This window comes from Antechinus flavipes, chromosome 2 (genome assembly GCF_016432865.1).
Source record: "Antechinus flavipes isolate AdamAnt ecotype Samford, QLD, Australia chromosome 2, AdamAnt_v2, whole genome shotgun sequence".
NCBI lineage: Eukaryota > Metazoa > Chordata > Mammalia > Dasyuromorphia > Dasyuridae > Antechinus > Antechinus flavipes.
In genome coordinates, this window is record NC_067399.1 from 2,103,212 (window position 1) to 2,122,555 (window position 19,344).

Here is a 19,344-nt window from a genome sequence, read left to right on the forward strand (position 1 = left end):
TACAGTCAGGACTCTCTCGACGCACGAATAGTCAGGACTCTCTAGACGCTACAACACAGTCAGGACTCTCTAGACGCCAAAACACAGTCAGGACTCTCTAGACGCCAAAACATAGTCAGGACTCTCTAGACGCCACAACACAGTCAGGACTCTCAAGACTCCAGAATAGTCAGGACTCTCTAGACGCCACAACACAGTCAGGACTCTCTAGACGCCAGAATAGTCAGGACACTCTAGATGCCAAAACATAGTCAGGACTCTCTAGACGCCACAACACAGTCAGGACTCTCTAGATGCCACAACACAGTCAGGACTCTCTAGATGCCACAACACAGTCAGGACTCTCTAGACGCCAGAATAGTCAGGACTCTCTAGATGGCAAAACATAGTCAGGACTCTCTAGATGCCACAACACAGTCAGGACTCTCTAGACGCCAGAATAGTCAGGACTCTCTAGACGCCAAAACATAGTCAGGACTCTCTAGATGCCACAACACAGTCAGGACTCTCTAGACGCCAGAATAGTCAGGACTCTCTAGATGCCAGAATAGTCAGGACTCTCTAGACTCCAAAACACAGTCAGGACTCTCTAGACTCCAAAACACAGTCAGGACTCTCTAGACGCCAGAATAGTCAGGACTCTCTAGAAGCCAGAATATTCAGGACTCTCTAGACGCCAGAATAGTCAGGACAGTCTAGACGCCACAACACAGTCAGGACTCTCTAGGCGCCAGAATAGTCAGGACTCTCTAGACACCAGAATTGTCAGGACTCTCTAGACACCAGAACAGTCAGGACTCTCTAGGCGCCAGAATAGTCAGGACTCTCTAGACGCCACAACACAGTCAGGACTCTCTAGACACCAGAATAGTCAGGACTCTCTAGACGCACGAATAGTCAGGACTCTCTAGATGCACGAATAGTCAGGACTCTCTAGACGCCAAAACACAGTCAGGACTCTCTAGACGCCAGAATAGTCAGGATTCTCTAGCCGCTAGAATAGTCAGGCCTCTCTGGACGCTACAACACAGTCAGGACTCTCTAGACGCCAAAACCCAGTCAGGACTCTCTAGACGCCAGAATAATCAGGACTCTCTAGACGCCAGAATAGTCAGGCCTCTCTAGACGCAAGAAAAGAGTCAAGACTCTCTAGACGCCAAAACTCAGTCAGGACTCTCTAGACGCCAAAACACAGTCAGGTCTCTCTAGACGCCAGAATAGTCAGGACTCTCTAGACTCCAAAACACAGTCAGGACTCTCTAGATGCCAGAATACTCAGGACTCTCTAGACGCCACAACACAGTCAGGACTCTCTAGATGCCAGAACAGTCACGTCTCTGTAGACGCCAGAACACAGTCAGGACTCTCTAGACACCAGAACAGTCAGGACTCTCTAGACGCCACAACACAGTCAGGACTCTCTAGACGCCAAAACACAGTCCGGACTTTCTAGACGCCAGAACAGTCAGGACTCTCTAGACGGCAAAACACAGTCAGGACTCTCTAGACGCCAGAATAGTCAGGACCCTCTAGACGCCACAACACAGTCAGGACTCTCTAGATGCCAGAATAGTCAGGACTCTCTAGCCGCTAGAATAGTCAGGCCTCTCTAGATGCTACAACACAGTCAGGACTCTCTAGACGCCAAAACACAATCAGGACTCTCTAGACGCCAAAATACAGTCAGGACTCTCTCGACGCACGAATAGTCAGGACTCTCTAGACGCTACAACACAGTCAGTACTCTCTAGACGCCAAAACACAGTCAGGACTCTCTAGACGCCAAAACATAGTCAGGACTCTCTAGACGCCACAACACAGTCAGGACTCTCAAGACTCCAGAATAGTCAGGACTCTCTAGCCGCCAAAACACAGTCAGGACTCTCTAGATGCCACAACACAGTCAGGACTCTCTAGACGCCAGAATAGTCAGGACTCTCTAGATGCCAAAACATAGTCAGGACTCTCTAGATGCCACAACACAGTCAGGACTCTCTAGACGCCAAAACATAGTCAGGACTCTCTAGATGCCACAACACAGTCAGGACTCTCTAGACGCCAGAATAGTCAGGACTCTCTAGATGCCAGAATAGTCAGGACTCTCTAGACTCCAAAACACAGTCAGGACTCTCTAGACTCCAAAACACAGTCAGGACTCTCTAGACGCCAGAAGAGTCAGGACTCTCTAGAAGCCAGAATATTCAGGACTCTCTAGACGCCAGAATAGTCAGGACAGTCTAGACGCCACAACACAGTCAGGACTCTCTAGGCGCCAGAATAGTCAGGACTCTCTAGACGCCACAACACAGTCAGGACTCTCTAGACACCAGAACAGTCAGGTCTCTCTAGACGCCACAACACAGTCAGGACGCTCTAGACGCCACAACACAGTCAGGACTCTCTAGACGCCAGAATTGTCAGGACTCTCTAGACGCCACAACACAGTCAGGACTCTCTAGACGCCAGAATAGTCAGGACTCTCTAGACGCCAAAACACAGTCAGGACTCTCTAGACACCAAAATACAGTCAGGACTCTCTCGACGCACGAATAGTCAGGACTCTCTAGACGCCAGAATAGTCAGGACTCTCTAGACGCCAGAATAGTCAGGACAGTCTAGACGCCACAACACAGTCAGGACTCTCTAGACGCCAGAATAGTCAGGACAGTCTAGACGCCACAACACAGTCAGGACTCTCTAGACGCCAGAATAGTCAGGACTCTTAGACGCAAGAAGAGTCAAGACTCTCTAGACGCCACAACACAGTCAGGACTCTCTAGACGCCAGAACACTCACGACTCTCTAGACGCCAGAACACAGTCAGGACTCTCTAGACGCCAGAATTTTCAGGACTCTCTAGACACCAGAACAGTCAGGTCTCTCTAGACGCCACAACACAGTCAGGACTCTCTAGACGCCAGAACAGTCACGACTCTCTAGACGCCAGAACACAGTCAGGACTCTCTAGACGCCAAAACACAGTCCGGACTTTCTAGACGCCAGAACAGTCAGGACTCTCTAGACACCACAACACAGTCAGGACTCTCTAGACACCAGAATAGTCAGGACTCTCTAGACGCCAAAACACAACCAGGACTCTCTAGACGCACGAATAGTCAGGACTCTCTAGATGCACGAATAGTCAGGACTCTCTAGATGCCACAACACAGTCAGGACTCTCTAGATGCCAGAATAGTCAGTACTCTCTAGATGCCACAACACAGTCAGGACTCTCTAGATGCCAGAATAGTCAGTACTCTCTAGCCGCTAGAATAGTCAGGCCTCTCTGGACGCTACAACACAGTCAGGACTCTCTAGACGCCAAAACCCAGTCAGGACTCTCTAGACGCCAGAATAGTCAGGCCTCTCTAGACGCAAGAGAAGAGTCAAGACTCTCTAGACGCCAAAACTCAGTCAGGACTCTCTAGACGCCAAAACACAGTCAGGTCTCTCTAGACGCCAGAATAGTCAGGACAGTCTAGACGCCCCAACACAGTCAGGACTCTCTAGATGCCAGAATAGTCAGGACTCTCTAGACGCCAGAATAATCAGGACAGTCTAGACGCCACAACACAGTCAGGACTCTGTAGACGCAAGAAGAGTCAGGACTCTCTAGACGCCAGAATAGTCAAGACTCTCTAGACACCCAACACAGTCAGGACTCTCTAGATGCCAGAATAGTGAGGACTCTCTAGACGCCACAACACAGTCAGGACTCTCTAGATGCCAGAATAGTCAGGACTCTCTAGACACCCAACACAGTCAGGACTCTCTAGACGCCAGAATAGTCAAGACTCTCTAGACACCCAACACAGTCAGGACTCTCTAGATGACAGAATAGTGAGGACTCTCTAGACGCCACAACACAGTCAGGACTCTCTAGATGCCAGAATAGTCAGGACTCTCTAGACTCCAAAACACAGTCAGGATTCTCTAGACGCCAGAATAGTCAGGACTCTCTAGACGCCACAACACAGTCAGGAGTCTCTAGATGCCACAACACAGTCAGGACTCTCTAGACGCCAAAACACAGTCAGGACTCTCTAGACGCACGAATAGTCAGGACTGTCTAGACGCCAGAATAGTCAGGACAGTCTAGACGCCACAACACAGTCAGGACTCTCTAGGCGCCAGAATAGTCAGGACTCTCTAGATGCAAGAAGAGTCAAGACTCTCTAGACGCCACAACACAGACAGGACTCTCTAGACGCCAGAATAGTCAGGACTCTCTAGACGCCAGAATAGTCAGGACTCTCTAGACTCCAAAACACAGACAGGACTCTCTAGATGCCAGAATAGTCAGGACTCTCTAGACGCCACAACACAATCAGGACTTTCTAGACGCCACAACACAGTCAGGACTTTCTAGACGCCAGAACAGTCAGGACTTTCTAGACGCCAGAACACAGTCAGGACTCTCTAGACGCCACAACACAGTCAGGACTCTCTAGAAGCCAGAACAGTCAGGACTCTCTAGACGCCACAACACAGTCAGGACTCTCTAGACGCCACAACACAGTCAGGACTCTCTAGTCGCCAGAATAGTCAGGACTCTCTAGACGCAAGAAGAGTCAAGACTCTCTAGACGCCACAACACAGTCAGGACTCTCTAGAGGCCAGAATAGTCAGGACTCTAGACGCCACAACACAGTCAGGACTCTCTAGATGCCACAAGACAGTCAGGACTCTCTAGACTCCACAACACAGTCAGGACTTTCTAGACGCCAGAACCGTCACGTCTCTCTAGACGCCAAAACACAGTCAGTTCTCTCTAGACGCCAGAATAGTCAAGACTCTCTAGACGCCAAAACACAGTCAGGACTCTCTAGACGCCAGAATAGTTAGGACTCTCTAGGCGCCAGAATAGTCAGGACTCTCTAGACGCAAGAAGAGTCAGGACTCTTTAGACGCCAAAACACAGTCAGGACTCTCTAGGCGACAGAATAGTCAGAACTCTCTAGACACCACAACACAGTCAGGACTCTCTAGATGACACAACACAGTCAGGACTTTCTAGACGCCAGAACAGTCAGGATTTTCTAGACGCCAGAACACAGTCAGGACTCTCTAGAAGCCAGAACAGTCAGGACTCTCTAGACGCCACAACACAGTCAGGACTCTCTAGACGCCACAACACAGTCAGGACTCTCTAGACGCAAGAAGAGTCAAGACTCTCTAGACGCCACAACACAGTCAGGACTCTCTAGACGCCAGAATAGTCAGGACTCTCTAGACGCCAGAACAGTCATGACTCTCTAGACGCCAGAATAGTCAGGACTCTCTAGACGCCACAACACAGTCAGGACTCTCTAGACGCCAGAACAGTCACGTCTCTCTAGACGCCAAAACACAGTCAGTTCTCTCTAGACGCCAGAATAGTCAGGACTCTCTAGACGCCAAAACACAGTCAGGACTCTCTAGATGCCCGAATGCTCAGGACTCTCTAGTCTCTAGAATAGTCAGGACTCTCTAGACGCCACAACACAGTTAGGACTCTCTCGACGCCAGAACCTAGGACTGTCTATATGCCAGAATACAGTCAGGTCTCTGTAGATGTCAGAATATAGGACTCTCTAGACGCCAGAACACCTTGTGCCTAGGGAGTTCTATATTTTGTAACCTAGAGAGTCCTGGTTGTATTCTGGCATCTAGAAGCTCCTGACTCTTCTGGCATTCAGAGAGTCCTGGATTCTCTAGATACCAGAACAGAGTCAGGACTCTCTAGAGCCCAAAAGACAGTCAGGAGCCTCCAGATGCCAGAATGTAGGACTCTCTAGACGAGACAACAGTCAGGACTCTCTAGATGGGAGAACACAGCAGGGACTCCCTTGGTGCCAGAACTCTTGGATTCTTTTCCTCAATTTCCTCATTGGTGAAAGGGGTTGAAGTGCTGCCCCGGAACCCTCCTTGGTCCTCTCCAGTGATGTCAGTTTCCATTAGTTTTCCCCCTGTAATTTGGAAAATCACCTTCCTCCCCTACCCTTACCCCCCACCATCCTTGCAGGAAGGCCGGGACTAATCCTCTGTTTTCGTAAACACTGAGCTCCCTGCAGTCAGGAGAGGCGAGCCCCCATCCTCTGGGAAATCAGAGAGCCTATAGGGCTCCCATTACGCTTCCACTGATTAATTTTCCAATTAAAGTAGCCACTGAATACTCCTGCCTGTTTTGGTGAATCTCTGACTGCAACCGGCTAACCCCGCCCTGGTCAAATGGCTCAGAAGGATGCAGATGCTGAGGAAGTCTGGGAATATCGTGGACCCTGCTCTCCTGGGGAACCCCAGCCCCTCTTCAGCCTTGGGGAGAGGAGACAGGGTGGCCCCCACCCAGTGCCGCAGTTCCTAGCCAGCTCATGGCCTCTACACATGCACCTGCTCAGGAAACATGGGACCGGGTGGGGAAAGCAGCAGGCTGGCCTCTCACCAGGCATGGGGGCAGACCCAAAGCCGGCCTGGCCTTCTTCTCACAGCCCAGGGAGGCAGCCCAGAGCTTCCCCGGCCCTCCGGGCCCTTCTGCACCCGTCTCTGAGGCTCACTTCTCCATTTTCCCCAATCTCCAGGAGCGATGGGAGGAAGGCAGGAGGAGGATAAGGGGTTTGGGTTGTCTAGCTTACTTTGGAAGCCCTGAATGAGATAGAGGCCAGGTGTGGTGCGACTGCCAAGTAGTTAGAGCTCAGTGTCTGTGAGGTTAGAGATGGAACCCCTGGGTTTGCCCCAGGCTGCAATCCCCAACGAAGAGCTCCGGCAGCATGGGCAAAAGCCCAGCTCTCCCCTTCTGAAGAGCCGGGACCTTGCTGCCATCCCTTCCTAGCCCCCGCCACTCAATTCCAATAAGAGGGCTCTGAGACCTGAGAAGCAGCTGTTCTGCCCATTGCCAAAACATGGCCTCTCACGTGGCTCTTAGAAGCTCTGGGCAGCAAGGGCCCAAAGGGCAGAACCGGGCTACTAGCCCAGGAGAACAGGCTGTCTGTGGCCCGTCTGCGGTCTCCTTGCCCCATGTGCCCTCTGTCTGTCCGGCCTAGGGGCCCTATCTCTGCCTGACCCATTTGCCCTCTGACTGCCCAGCCTGTCTGCAGTACTTTCTGTCTGCCTGGACCACGTACTTTCTGTCTGCCCGGCCCATGTGCCCTCTGTCTGCCCGGCCCAGGTGCCCTCTGTCTGCTCGGCCCAGGTGCCCTCTGTCTGCCCGGCCCAGGTGCCCTCTGTCTGCCGGCCCAGGTGCCCTCTGTCTGCCCGGCCCAGGTGCCTTTAGTCTGCCCGGCCCAGGTGCCCTCTGTCTGCCCGGCCCAGGTGCCCTCTGTCTGCCCGGCCCAGGTGCCCTCTGTCTGTCTGACCCAGGTACCCTATCTCTGCCTGGCCTGTCTGCAGTCTGCCTAGCCCATGTGTCCTCTGTCTGCCTGGCCCAGGTGCCTTTAGTCTGTCTGGTTCAAGTGCCCTATCTCTGCCCGGCCCAAGTGCCCTCTGTCTGCCCGGCCCAGGTGCCTTCTGTCTGAGGTCTACCTGGCCCATGTGTCCTCTGTCTGCCTGGCCCAGGTGCCTTTAGTCTGTCCCACCCATGTGTCCTCTGTCCACCTAGCTCAGGTGCCCTATCTCTGCCCGGCCCAGGTGCCCTCTGTCTGCCCGGCCCAGGTGCCCTCTGTCTGCCTGGCCCAGGTGCCCTATCTCTGCCCGGCCTGTCTGCAGTCTGCCTGGCCCATCTGTCCTCTGTCCGCCTAGCCCAGGTGCCCTATCTCTGCCCGGCCCAGGTGCCCTATCTCTGCCCGGCCCAGGTGCCTTCTGTCTGAGGTCTGTCCGGCCCTTGCCTGTAATGGGGCACCTGGCAGATGGATCTGGTCCATGAGTGATGGGTGTCCAAATGCTTTCCCTGGACCAGGAGCACTTGAAGGCATCAGGAGCTTCCTCAGGAGAGGGCGGCTCTCCCCTCCCAGCCAGCGTGTCCGGGGGAACCACTGGGGTGGTCAGAGCGCCTCCTTCATTCCTCTCCCCTTCCCTACCCTGGGTGCACTGCTCTTCCCCTGAGCTCCCAGTCTCCTTCCTGCCGTCCCTCCCTTAATGCTTTGCCCCTTCCTCAGCTCCGGCCCCTCTGCCCGAGTCTGGCCTCGAGCCTTGGTCCCTGGGAGCTCCTCCTCCCTCTCCGCGGCCCAGCCGAGGTCCCGGTCCAGGACAGCGTGTTTTTCGGGGCCCTCTGGCCGGGCCGGGTCCATGCGAGCCCACGAGCGGGACGGCCGCGAGACCTACCTTTCGGATGCCAGGGGTCTGTGAACTCGTATTTCCCCATGCCTATCGTCCGGAGCATCTGGACGTTCTGGCCCTGACCAGAGTCCGGGGCGGGCGCCGGGGGCCCTACGGGCCCGTTGGTGGTGGGGACGCTGTTGGGCAGGGCGGCCACAGGCACGGAGGGAGGCGGCGGCGGCGGGAGGACGGGGCACGGCATGTGCCCGTTGCCGACGGCCGTGGGGCCCGGGCGGGCCACCGGCCCCACGCCGGGCATTGAAGTCAAGCTCAAGGGCTGGCTGGCACTGTACAGGCTCTGACTGGGCAGGGTGACCACCAGGCTGCTCAAGGGCTGCGGAGGCTGAGGCTGCAGCTGGTAGTGGGCCGGCATCAGTGGCAGCGAGGGGGTCACCCCGATCACGGGGGCCGGGACGCTCACGGCCGGACTGAAGGCAGGCGGCTGGGTCATCCCGTAGGAGTGGGCGAGGAGGGCTGGCTGGCTCCCCGCGGTCACGGCGGTCACCCAAGGCGTGGTCCCTGGAACAGAGGGGTGCGAGCATGAGCTGACCAGACACCCTCCCCTGGGGCCCAGCGCCAGCGGGCCAGCCCCAAGATGGCGGGGGATGGGGCGAAGCTCTGGGTAGTGGAGGCGCTCATTGTGGGGTACCCTGAGGTGGGGGGCCTCCGGAGGCGAGGGCAGCCTCTGAGGAGCTCAGAGGGGTCAGGTGGGACGCACTCCCAGGAAGGGGGCCCAAGCCAGAAAGGGGGACTGTTGTGGGGGGGTGGAGGCTGGGAGATGGGAGAGGCCGGCCCCCAGCTTCAAGCAGGCCCTCAGCCTTTTGGGCTCTGAGCTCGGGGCGCCCCAGCAGGGTCACAGGGACCTCTGCCATGCTCAGGTGTGCCACGTGGCACTGTGGAGTCAGGGGGGCAGCGGGCAGGTCACTGGGCCTGAGTCCCTCTGTTTCCCCACCCACAAGACAGGGAGGAGGATACACAGGGGCACCCAGAGCAGCTCCTGCTCCTAGCAAGGAGCAGGGCATGTGGGCCCTGCCTCCCGCCCCCCACTGCCACGGCTGCCCACGATGCGGGGAGGGGCCGGCTCCCAGGGAGGGGGCCCCCAGGTTCCGCAGGTCCCTTTAACGCCCCGAGCTCAGGCTCCGGCTCCTGCCTCAGGCCTTGCTCACCTGGGGGCGTCAGGAAAGGAGTTTAACCTGAGCACCAGGACCTCCAGCCAGAGGCCCAGAACCTGTCCCTGGGGGGGCAGGCAGGGAGGGAAGGGGGGCTGGGACAGACAAGGAGCTCCTCAACCCTGGTTGTCTGCAAGCAGAGGCCGGGGCCCCCTTGTCTGGGCTGGGCTTGTTGGCGGGCCCCTTTCTACTCTGGGGCTCTGGATGCTGTGAGCTGCGCTCTGAACTCCAGGGAGGGGGTGCAGGGAAGGGGAAGAGGGACTGGAGGGGGATGTGGGGGCAGGGAACAGTGAGGATCCTGCTCAAGGTCTCTGCCTATTGGGCTTCTCTGGGGAGGGTCCCCTGCCTGCTGGACTCCTCCTGCCTGCTGGACTTCTCTGGGGGGGTCCCCTGCCTAACTTACTTCTCTGGGGGGTCCCCTGCCTGCCGGACTTCTCTGGGGGGGGGTCTCTGCCCACCGGACTTCTCTGGGGAGGGTCCCCTGCCTGCTGGACTCCTCTGGGGGGTCCCCTGCATGCCAGACTCCTCGGAGGATCCCCTGTGTGTTGGACTTCTCTGGGGGACCATGGCCCCCTTTGGGCCAGACCTGGGGAAGGAGGGAAGAGGAGCTCCAGAGGGGAGCGGAGGGGGGATGGCCCCGGATACCTGGGTTCTCACTCTCCCGAATCTGCTTGGGTGGCGGCTCATCCGTGTCCCAAGGCGTGGACTGGTTGATGGGCGTCTGCCCCCACCTGACACTGGTCGCCAGTCCCTGCGCAGGAGTCTCGACCTTGGAGAGCCCGGGGACCTGCAGCGGGAGAGCAGGGAAAGGTCCCTGGAGTCTGCAGACTCTCCCCCTCGCTAGTGGGTCGGGATGGGCCCTGGACGCCTGCAGCGACCCCTGCTCTCCCTTCCCAGGATCCCCCGGGGCTCAGGGAAGGAGCGGCCCCCGCCCTTCTTGGGAGCGCCCCGTGGCGGCCAGACCCACGAGGGGAAGCGTGTGGGGGCTCTCCCAGTGGCCAGAGCGGGCAGCCGGGTGCCCCCAACGAAGCCCGCAAGCTAAGCTCCCCCCCTCGCTGGCGGGATTTCTACTTTCGCAGACCCCCATGCCCCTCCTTGCCTCAGTTTCCTCATCTGTACAATGAGCTGGAGAAGCTTTGCTGAGAAAACCCCCAACGCCTCCACCCTGGCCCTTCCTCCCTCCCCCAGCGCTTTGGGCCAAGCAGAGTCTGGGTCCAAGGCCGAGAATCGCACAGAGCAGGAAGCGCAGACCCAGGTGCCGGTCACAGGCCTCGGGCCGGGGGCCGGGACCCCCCCCACTCCCCCCACCGCGGGAGGGAGGCTCCTTCTGGGGAGGCTGCCGAGACTTCCCATGGGGAGTCAGGAAGGCCCCGCCCCCAGCAGCTGCGCGGGAACGCCCACCCTGCCCCCTGCGTGGGTCCGCCCCCCGCCAGCGCCCGCCCCGTCAGCTTGCTCCCGGCCCCGCGGCCAGGCTGGGCGGGGCCTGCGGGCTGGGGCTCCTACCGGGAGGCTGGCGGCTCCGCAAAGAGATGCTAATGGAAGCCCCACTGAGGCAGGGCTGGCTCTCGGAGCCCCGGGGCCGCAACGAAGGTCAGCCCCCTTCCGCCCCCCCCTCCGGTGCCTGAGAAACCACCTCCGGTTCCCCATTGATGCCCAGGCGGACTCTGGGCCGGGGAACGCGGCTCTGGCGCCCCCTGCTGGGCCCGGACACGTGCCCGCACACACCCCGGCTGCCCTCGGGAGCTGGCCAGTGGCTGACGCCCGAGCTCTGGCCGCCGAGGCTGGAGGGGGCTGAGAAATGGGCTCCTTCCTGGCCCCAGGCTCCCCGGGGGACAGAGCCGCTGGGACAAATCCATTCTGGCAGCGGGAAATTGGGGAGAACCGGGAGGGGGGAAGGGGACCAGCTCTCTGGCCAGAGGGGCTCGGCCATCTCTCATCACTGGGCCGGAGGCTGCGCCCCCTGCTCCAATCAAGGCTGGCTTAGGGTAACCCCGGGGCAGGGCCTGGGGAGGCTCTAACGTCAATGACCCCCAGCGGCAGCCGGACTCCCCTGCCAGGCAGAGGCGAGAACCACTTCTGGACTGTCACCCTCTCCCATGCTTGGTGACCCTGGGGGGAAGCTGGGTGGGAAGCCCCATGAGAATGCAGGGTTTCAAAGGACACCCAAGAAAGAGCAATGAGCAGCCCCAACGGGCCATTTTCCAATTTAAGTCGTGCTGGGGAGCTCAAATCACACGAACATGGGTTCAACCCCCCTTTTATGATGAAGAAACTGAGGTCCAGAGAGGTGGTTTGTTTAAAGTCACAATGGAAAGTGGTAGAGCTGAGCACCCCCTAATGTTCTCTGACTTCATGCCCACCCAGCAAGCGGGCACTTCCTGGCCCCCCTGCTGAGGGCTGAGCCTGGGGGCTTCCCCTCCCCTGTGGCCCTACCCCCTTATCTCCAGGCACTGGGCACTGAAGGGTCAGAGCTCGGGGCCCTCACTGTCTCCCTTATGCTCCTGAACTGTTGCCCCTCTTCCCTCCCCAGCTCTAGGCTATCTCCCCAGAAGGAGCATGGGAAACGTGGCGCAGAGGGACACTGCTTGCGCCCATGCTGCTCAGGCCCGGGCACAGATTTGTGCCCTAGAGACTCTACCAGGCAGGAGAGAAGGGCATTAGCAGCCAAGGACTCCCTAGGCAGGCCCCTCCGCCAGCAGCCCGGGCCCCGGATTTCCCATGCCATGAGCCGGCGCGCTCCACGGCCCAACCAAATTTCTAATAATACAAACCAATGATGTGTTAAATTGGACACTTGGAGCCAGCACCCACGGCTTGCCGGGGGCCGAAGGAACCGGGCGCCCTTTTCTCCATCAGCGCCCGGGCCGTTAGCCTCTTTTCTCCTGGCGACTCGCAGGAAGGTGAATTTTGCTTAATTTTTAATTTCGATCTTGTCGTTTTAAATATCTACTCAGTTCCCTTTGATGTGGCGGGGGACGTGCCTGTCCCCAGAAGGTCAACGGCCCCTTCAGACTGGCAAAGCATGGCACACACAGCTTCTCCCTGGAGTTCTTCTCTCATTTACATGATGGGAAACTGAGGCACACAGGCTGGGAATTACCACCTATGCTCTGAACCCGTCAAGAGGAGGGCAAGAGGAAGCCTTCCCTCCCATCACTGTTGGGCCAGAAGAAATCATGCAGACTTTGGGATGGACTCTCCCTGAGTGCCGACCCAGCGTCCCCTCCTTTGTCTCTCCCACCTTCCAGAGCCCTTAATGGAGGAAAAAATGGACAGGCCAGGGTTCCCTGAAGTTCTGGGGGCTGTGTCCCTGAGAGCCCCCAACGCAATGCTGGAGCGTGTTCGGCTTCTGAAGGGCCCCAGACTTGCTGCCGGCCGTCTCGTTCCCTCCTCCCTGCCCTCTCTCACTTGCACTCCTCCCCTCACCTCCCACCCCCCCAGCTCTCCTTTCAGTTCTTTCCTCCCTTTTTCTCTCTCCTGCCTCTCTTCCACCTCCTCTTTTTAAAAATCTATTTCTCTCTTCCAGCTTCCTTCCTTTCTCTTTCCATTGCTCCCTTTCTCCCCTCCATCTCTATCCCCCCCTCTTCCTTTTCCCCTCCCTCCATCCCTCTCTCCCTTTCCCTCCCTCTCTCCCTTTCCCTCCATCTCTCCATTTCTATCTTCCTGATGATGAGGCCCTGATGAGCCTCGACCACTGATTCTGGAAAGGGTGCCCAACTCTGCCTCCTTTCAGTCTCTCTGAGACAACCGTTGTCTCTCTTGCAACTCTAAGAGGCCTTCCTTCTGTGCCATCCCACCTCCTCCAGCGGGCTAGCCCCTCTGCATCCCGCCTCCTCCAGCGGGCTAGCCCCTCTGCATCCCGCCTCCTCCAGTGGGCTAGCCCCTCTGCATCCCACTTCCTCCAGTGGGCTAGCCCCTCTGCATCCCGCCTCCTCCAGTGGGCTAGCCCCTCTGCATCCCGCCTCCTCCAGCAGGCTAGCCTCTCTGCCATCCCCCTCTCTCACTGATCTTCACTCTTTCCCTCTCTATTGGTTCCTTCCCATCTATCTACAGACGTGCCCCACACTCCTTCCTGAAACAGCCCTCCTTTGACCCTTCCAATTGACTATCGTTCTATTTCCTTGTGGCTAAAGTCGCCAGGAGGCCGTTGACACTGGTGACCTCTTCTCTTCCTGACCATCTGGCTCTCATCATTCCAACACTACTCTGGCCTCCATCTCTCAGCTCTGGTTTCCTCCATCTCAGCTCGGGCCTCCTCCATGCCTTGAACGCTGTTCTTCCTCCCCGACCGCTGAGCCTGCTGGCTTCCTTTAAGTTTCCCTTGAGTCTCATCTCCAGCCCCTCCACGGCTTCCCTCTGTGACTTATCTCCACTTTTTTCTTTAAAACTTTTTGGTATTTGGGCCTGTTTTCTTTCGTTGTCTCGCCCACGAGAACATGCTTCTCGCAGATGGGGAGCTCCCATCCGTTTTTGGAGCATCGAGACCTAGTGGGGCCGGCAGAGGCTGATGGAGGGGCCGACGGAGGGACCGACCGGCGTCACCAAGGGTGGACTCCCCTTATCCTACAATGCCACAGGATGCCTCCTGTGATGGCGAGCCCCCGACATGGTTGCTACCGAGGGCTCCTGGCGTAGGGCAGACCACCTCAAAGGGTTTTCCCAAGCCCGCACCATGTGCTTCAAACACTGTTGTCTTTCCCTAGGAGCGGATCCCAACATCAGGGTGCCGCTGCCCGTCCGTGCCCCACCGGCCCACCCACCGCCCCAGCAACCCCTGCAATTTCCCCCATCAGGAGCTCCTTCCTACCTTGCTGGCGGCCCCGGAGGAGGAGCTGACCGCAAGGCTGGTGATGGTGTCGCCGGCGCCTGTGCTGCAGGGAGCCCCAGGGGCGGCTGGCGCCGGGAGTCTGGAGGGCACGATGGGCAGGGGCAGGAGGCCGGGCCGGGCGCCGATGGCACCGGCGGCCGCGGCACCACAGCTGGTCAGGCTCCCGTGGGTGCCGTTGGCGCTCCATTCACGGCGATCCCAGCCAGGGGCGCGGTACTCTCGTTCGAATCGACTGTGGTGCCGGGACATCTCGGGGCTGGGAGGCGGGTGTGCACGGGACCACTGAGGGCTCACCTGGAGAAAGGGGACAGAGAGAAGTAGCCTTAGGAGGACTAGTTTCCATGGGGACCAGACAGGGGCATGGTGGTCAGTGATGCTCCCGGGGAGCCCCCCAAATCGCCAGCCTTCTCCCTGACCTGTCAGAGCACCCAGAATACCCCGGCAGCTTTCTTGGGCATCCCTAGATGTTCTCCCATAGTCCTGGATAAGAGGCTGCAAGATGGGGAAACCAAGGCACAAGCTGCCTGAAGCGGCTTTCCTTTGGTCTTTGCAGACCCGGTTCTTGGCACACAGTAGGTGCTTCATCAAGGCTTGATGTGGCAAGTGAAGGACTGAGCCCTGTTCTGTGGGGCCTAGTCTATCGCAGCACAGTATTGGGCAGGGGTCAGGCCCGGGAGGCATAGGTGGAAGATCCGGGTTGGAAGGCTGCTCCGCCGGCCCCAGCTCTCAGTCTCGGTCCTTGTCAGACCAGCCGGGATCAGACTTGGAGCACCGGCCTCCCAGGGTGGCGGCAAGGGTTGGGGAGACCTGGAGAGGGTCCCTCAGGCAGAGCCCCTCCCCTAGGGCTGACAGACCCCTGCCCCAACATGCCTGGCCACGCATGCCCAGGAAGGTCCCTGGGATACCCGTGTGCATCCCTATCCCTAATGGGAGGGTACTGGCAGGGGCACAGCTGCATCTGCCGCACCCAGGGTACTGGCGCCAGGCACCGGCTGCACAATGGCCTCCTGTCCTGGGCCAGACTTCATAATGAACTCCCCTCTGGCTGCTCCCGGCTGCCGGAGGACACTGGGGCCTTGTCCCCTCTCCTCCTGTATCCTGGGGCCAGAGGGCACAGGGGAGGGGCTGGGCCTTAGACCACAGTGGGAGCTGTGTCCTCAGGTGACTGGGAGGGCCGCCAGGGGGCGCCACAGGGCACAGAGCCCTGGGTTTAGGCAGGAAGACCTGAATGCCAATTCAGCCTCCCACACTTCCTAGCTGGCTAATCCAGGCCATACTGGCACTCAGCTGGCAGGGCGGGCGGCAGAAGCGAAAGGGAGCAGACTTGGGAGAGCCCCGAGCTCAGGCCAGAGGAGCTCTGTACACACTAGCTACATTGTTACCAGTTAATACTCATGCTATACCATTGCTACAGTAATGGCTACACTGTTATCATTAATACTCAGCTACATTATTACTACACTAATGATTACATTGTTATCATTAACACCAGCTACATTATTACTACAGTAACGGCTACATTGTTATTAACACTCACACTACATTATTACTATAGTAATGGCTACATTGCTGTCATTAACACTCAGCTACATTATTAATACACTAATGGCTATATTGTTGTCATTAACACTCAGCTACATTATTACTACACTAATGGCTACATTGTTATTAACACTCAGCTACATCATTACTATAGTAATGGCTACATTGTTATCATTAGTATTCATGCTACATTATTACAACACTAATGACTACATTGTTATTAACACTTAGCTATATCATTGCTACACTAATGGCTACATTGTTACCATTAACACTCAGCTACATTTTGTTACACTAATGGCCACATTGTTATTAACACTCATGCTACATTATTACTACAGTAATGGCTACATTGTTGTCATTAACACTCAGCTACATTATTACTGCACTAATGGCTACATTGTTGTCACTAATACTCAGCTACATTATTACTGCACTAATGGTTACGTTGTTATCATTAATACTCATGATACATTATTAGGACACTAATGACTATGTTGTTGTCATTAACATTCAGCTACATTATTACTACAGTAATGGCTGCATTGTTGTCATTAACACTCAGCTACATTATTACTGCACTAATGGCTACATTGTTGTCACTAATACTCAGCTACATTATTACTGCACTAATGGTTACATTGTTATCATTAATACTCATGATACATTATTAGGACACTAATGACTATGTTGTTGTCATTAACACTCAGCTACATTATTACTACACTGGTGGCTAATTATTATCATTAATACTCAGCTACATTATTATTATAGTAATGGCTACATTGCTATCACTAGTACTCATGCTATATTATTACAACACTAATGACTACATTGTTATCATTAATACTCAGCTACATTATTACTATTATAATGGCTACATTGTTATCATTAACACTCATGCTACATTATTACTACACCAATGGCTACATTGTTATCATTAATACTCATGCTACATTATTAAGACACTAATGGCTACATTGGTATCATCAATAGTCAGGCTACATCATTACGACACTAATGGCTACATTGTTATGTTATTACTAGTCTAATAGCTACGTTATTATCCTTAATACTAATACTACATTGTAACTACACTAATAATATCTATGCTATTATTATTAATACGAATACTACATTATTACTACACTAATAGCTGCATTATTTTCATTAATACTCATGTTACATTATTACTAACTAATAGCTATGCCATTATCTTTAATACAAATGCTACATTATTATTATATTAATAGCTATGTTATTAGTCTTAATGCCATTGCTATGTTATTACTAAAGTAATAGCTACATTATTATTCTTAATACTAATACTATATTATTACTACCTTAATAGCTGTGTTATTATCATTAATATTCATGCTATATTATTACTACACTAATAGCTACATTATTATCATTAATATTCATTCTACATTATTACTACACCACGAGCTGTTATTATCATTAATACTAATGCTACATTATTACTACACCAATACCTACATTATTATCATAGGTTAAGGGACAGGTCAGTTCTCTGAGAGCCTCCCCAGCTGTGGATCACAGCATCTGAAGGAGTTGCAGGGCAGCCTTTGCTGACACAGATGTTGCGGACTGGAAATGAGATATACTGAAGGAGAGGGAAGAGGAGAGAGGTCAGACAATGCAACGGCCTCTCAGTCAGAAACGTCAGAAAACAGCAACAGCCTCTCAGTCTCCTTGCATCATTCTCTCACATGAGGAGATCCATCCTGGGTTGGATCTCCAGCATCCACTGTCAGGAAGCTCCCATGTATGCCAACAGCTCTCTCATGTATTCCAATAATTATGAATACTAATACTAAATTATTACTACACAAGTAGCCACATTATGATCATTAATATTAATGCTACATTATTATTACATTAATAGCTGTCATTATCATTAATACTAATGCTACATTATTACTAGACTAATAGCTATGCTATCATTAATACTAATATTAAATTATTACTACATCAATAGCCACATTATTACTAATACTAGTACTACACTATTACTACATTAATAGCTACATTATTATTGTCAATACTAACAATACATTATTACTATGCTAATCGCTACATTATTATTATTAATACTACACTATTACTACACTAATCACTATATTATTATTATCAATACTAACACTACATTATTACTATGCTAACAGGAATAGTCTGAGCAATAATATCCATTGGCTTTTTAGGTTTTATTGTGTGGGCTCATCACATATTTACTGTTGGCTTGGACGTAGACACACGAGCATATTTTACATCAGCTACAATAATCATTGCAATTCCCACTGATGTCAAAGTATTTAGATAGCTACATGATTATTATTAATCCTACACTATAACTACACTAATAGCTACCTACATTATTATTATCAATACTAACACTACATTATTACTACACTAATAGCTACATTATTATTAATACTAACACTACATTATTACTACCCTAATAGCCACATTATTGTTACCAATACTACACTATTACTACATTAATTGCTACATTATTGTTATTAATACTATTACTACATTAATCACTACATTATTATTATCAATACTAACACTACATTATTACTATACTAATAGCTACATGATTATTATTAATCCTACACTATTACTACACTAATAGCTAGCTACATTATTATTATCAATACTAACACTATATTGTTACTACACTAATAGCTACATTATTATTATTATTACTACCCTAATAGCTACATTATTGTTATTAATACTACGCCATTACTACATTAATTGCTACATTATTATTATTAATACCAGCAGTAGTAGTGGGACTGGTGCTAGTAATGGCAAAACATCCTGGATTTGCCTGCTCTGGGCCAGGGCCAAGCTGCTTTGGAGTATGGCTTTGAGGAATGGGGGAAGGAGGCGACAGACCCACTGTGTTCTGCCCTGGCTGAGCCTCATTTGTCATCCACAGGCTCATCCACAGTCCCAGGTGTCACGTATTAGGAAGGCCACCGATGAGGTGGCAAGGTCTGGGGGGCGCAGTCAGGATGGGGAAGGACCACCCTGGACAGCGGGCGGCCTTCCTGCCACTTCTCTGGGGACCACAGATGGTGAAAAGCTCCAGCCTGCCCGGGGAGCTCATCTAACAGGAAGAGGGGGAGGGAGAAACCCCTGGAACACGCGTCCCAGGATGGGGGTGAGCCTGAGCGCTGGCCCCCAGCTGCCCAGTGGGCACCTATCTCAGCAGCTTGGCTGTGCTGCCAGAGTCCTGTGAGGGAGAGACTGCCATGATTGCCACTCCCACTAGAGAAGGAAACTGAGGCTTGGGGATGGGGATCAGCATTTGCACGGCCCCCACTATGTGGTGAGCTAGAGCTTAAAATTGGTCTCCTGATTCCAAATCCAGGCCTTCCCTTCTGACAGCAGGGCTTGGTGGGCCAGGGTGGGGCTGCTCCTCCCCGGGAGAAGCTCCGAGCCCTGGGCTCCGCTCCAGTGGGACAGGGGCCTCCTCGGCACGTGACCCCCCACTGGTGCCTCTCGGTTTGCCTCCCGCAAGAGCCTCTTTGGATCCTGGTC

General features: G+C 54.1%; 1 protein-coding gene and 1 long non-coding RNA gene across 3 annotated transcripts in view; one reads left to right on the forward strand and one right to left on the reverse strand.

Moving 5' to 3' along the window:
* KLHL29 (kelch like family member 29) overlaps positions 1 to 19,344 on the reverse strand; it is a 161,630-nt gene that overhangs the window by 54,076 nt on the left and 88,210 nt on the right. The window contains exons 1-4 of one of the 2 annotated variants that reach the window (XM_051974078.1): positions 17,269 to 17,394; positions 14,206 to 14,520; positions 10,044 to 10,185; positions 8,236 to 8,748 (exon numbers count right to left, since the gene is read on the reverse strand). In XM_051974078.1, the coding sequence (XP_051830038.1) occupies positions 8,236 to 8,748; positions 10,044 to 10,185; positions 14,206 to 14,475 (925 nt within the window). In that variant the 5' untranslated portion in view covers positions 14,476 to 14,520; positions 17,269 to 17,394. Of the gene's footprint in view, positions 1 to 8,235; positions 8,749 to 10,043; positions 10,186 to 14,205; positions 14,521 to 17,268; positions 17,395 to 19,344 lie in introns of those variants that run through there. The other variant, XM_051974077.1, reaches the window with a different exon arrangement.
* On the forward strand, positions 7,106 to 7,885 carry LOC127547279 (uncharacterized). The gene is made up of 3 exons (XR_007950145.1): positions 7,106 to 7,168; positions 7,216 to 7,311; positions 7,603 to 7,885. It is a non-coding gene; the product is annotated as an uncharacterized LOC127547279 (long non-coding RNA).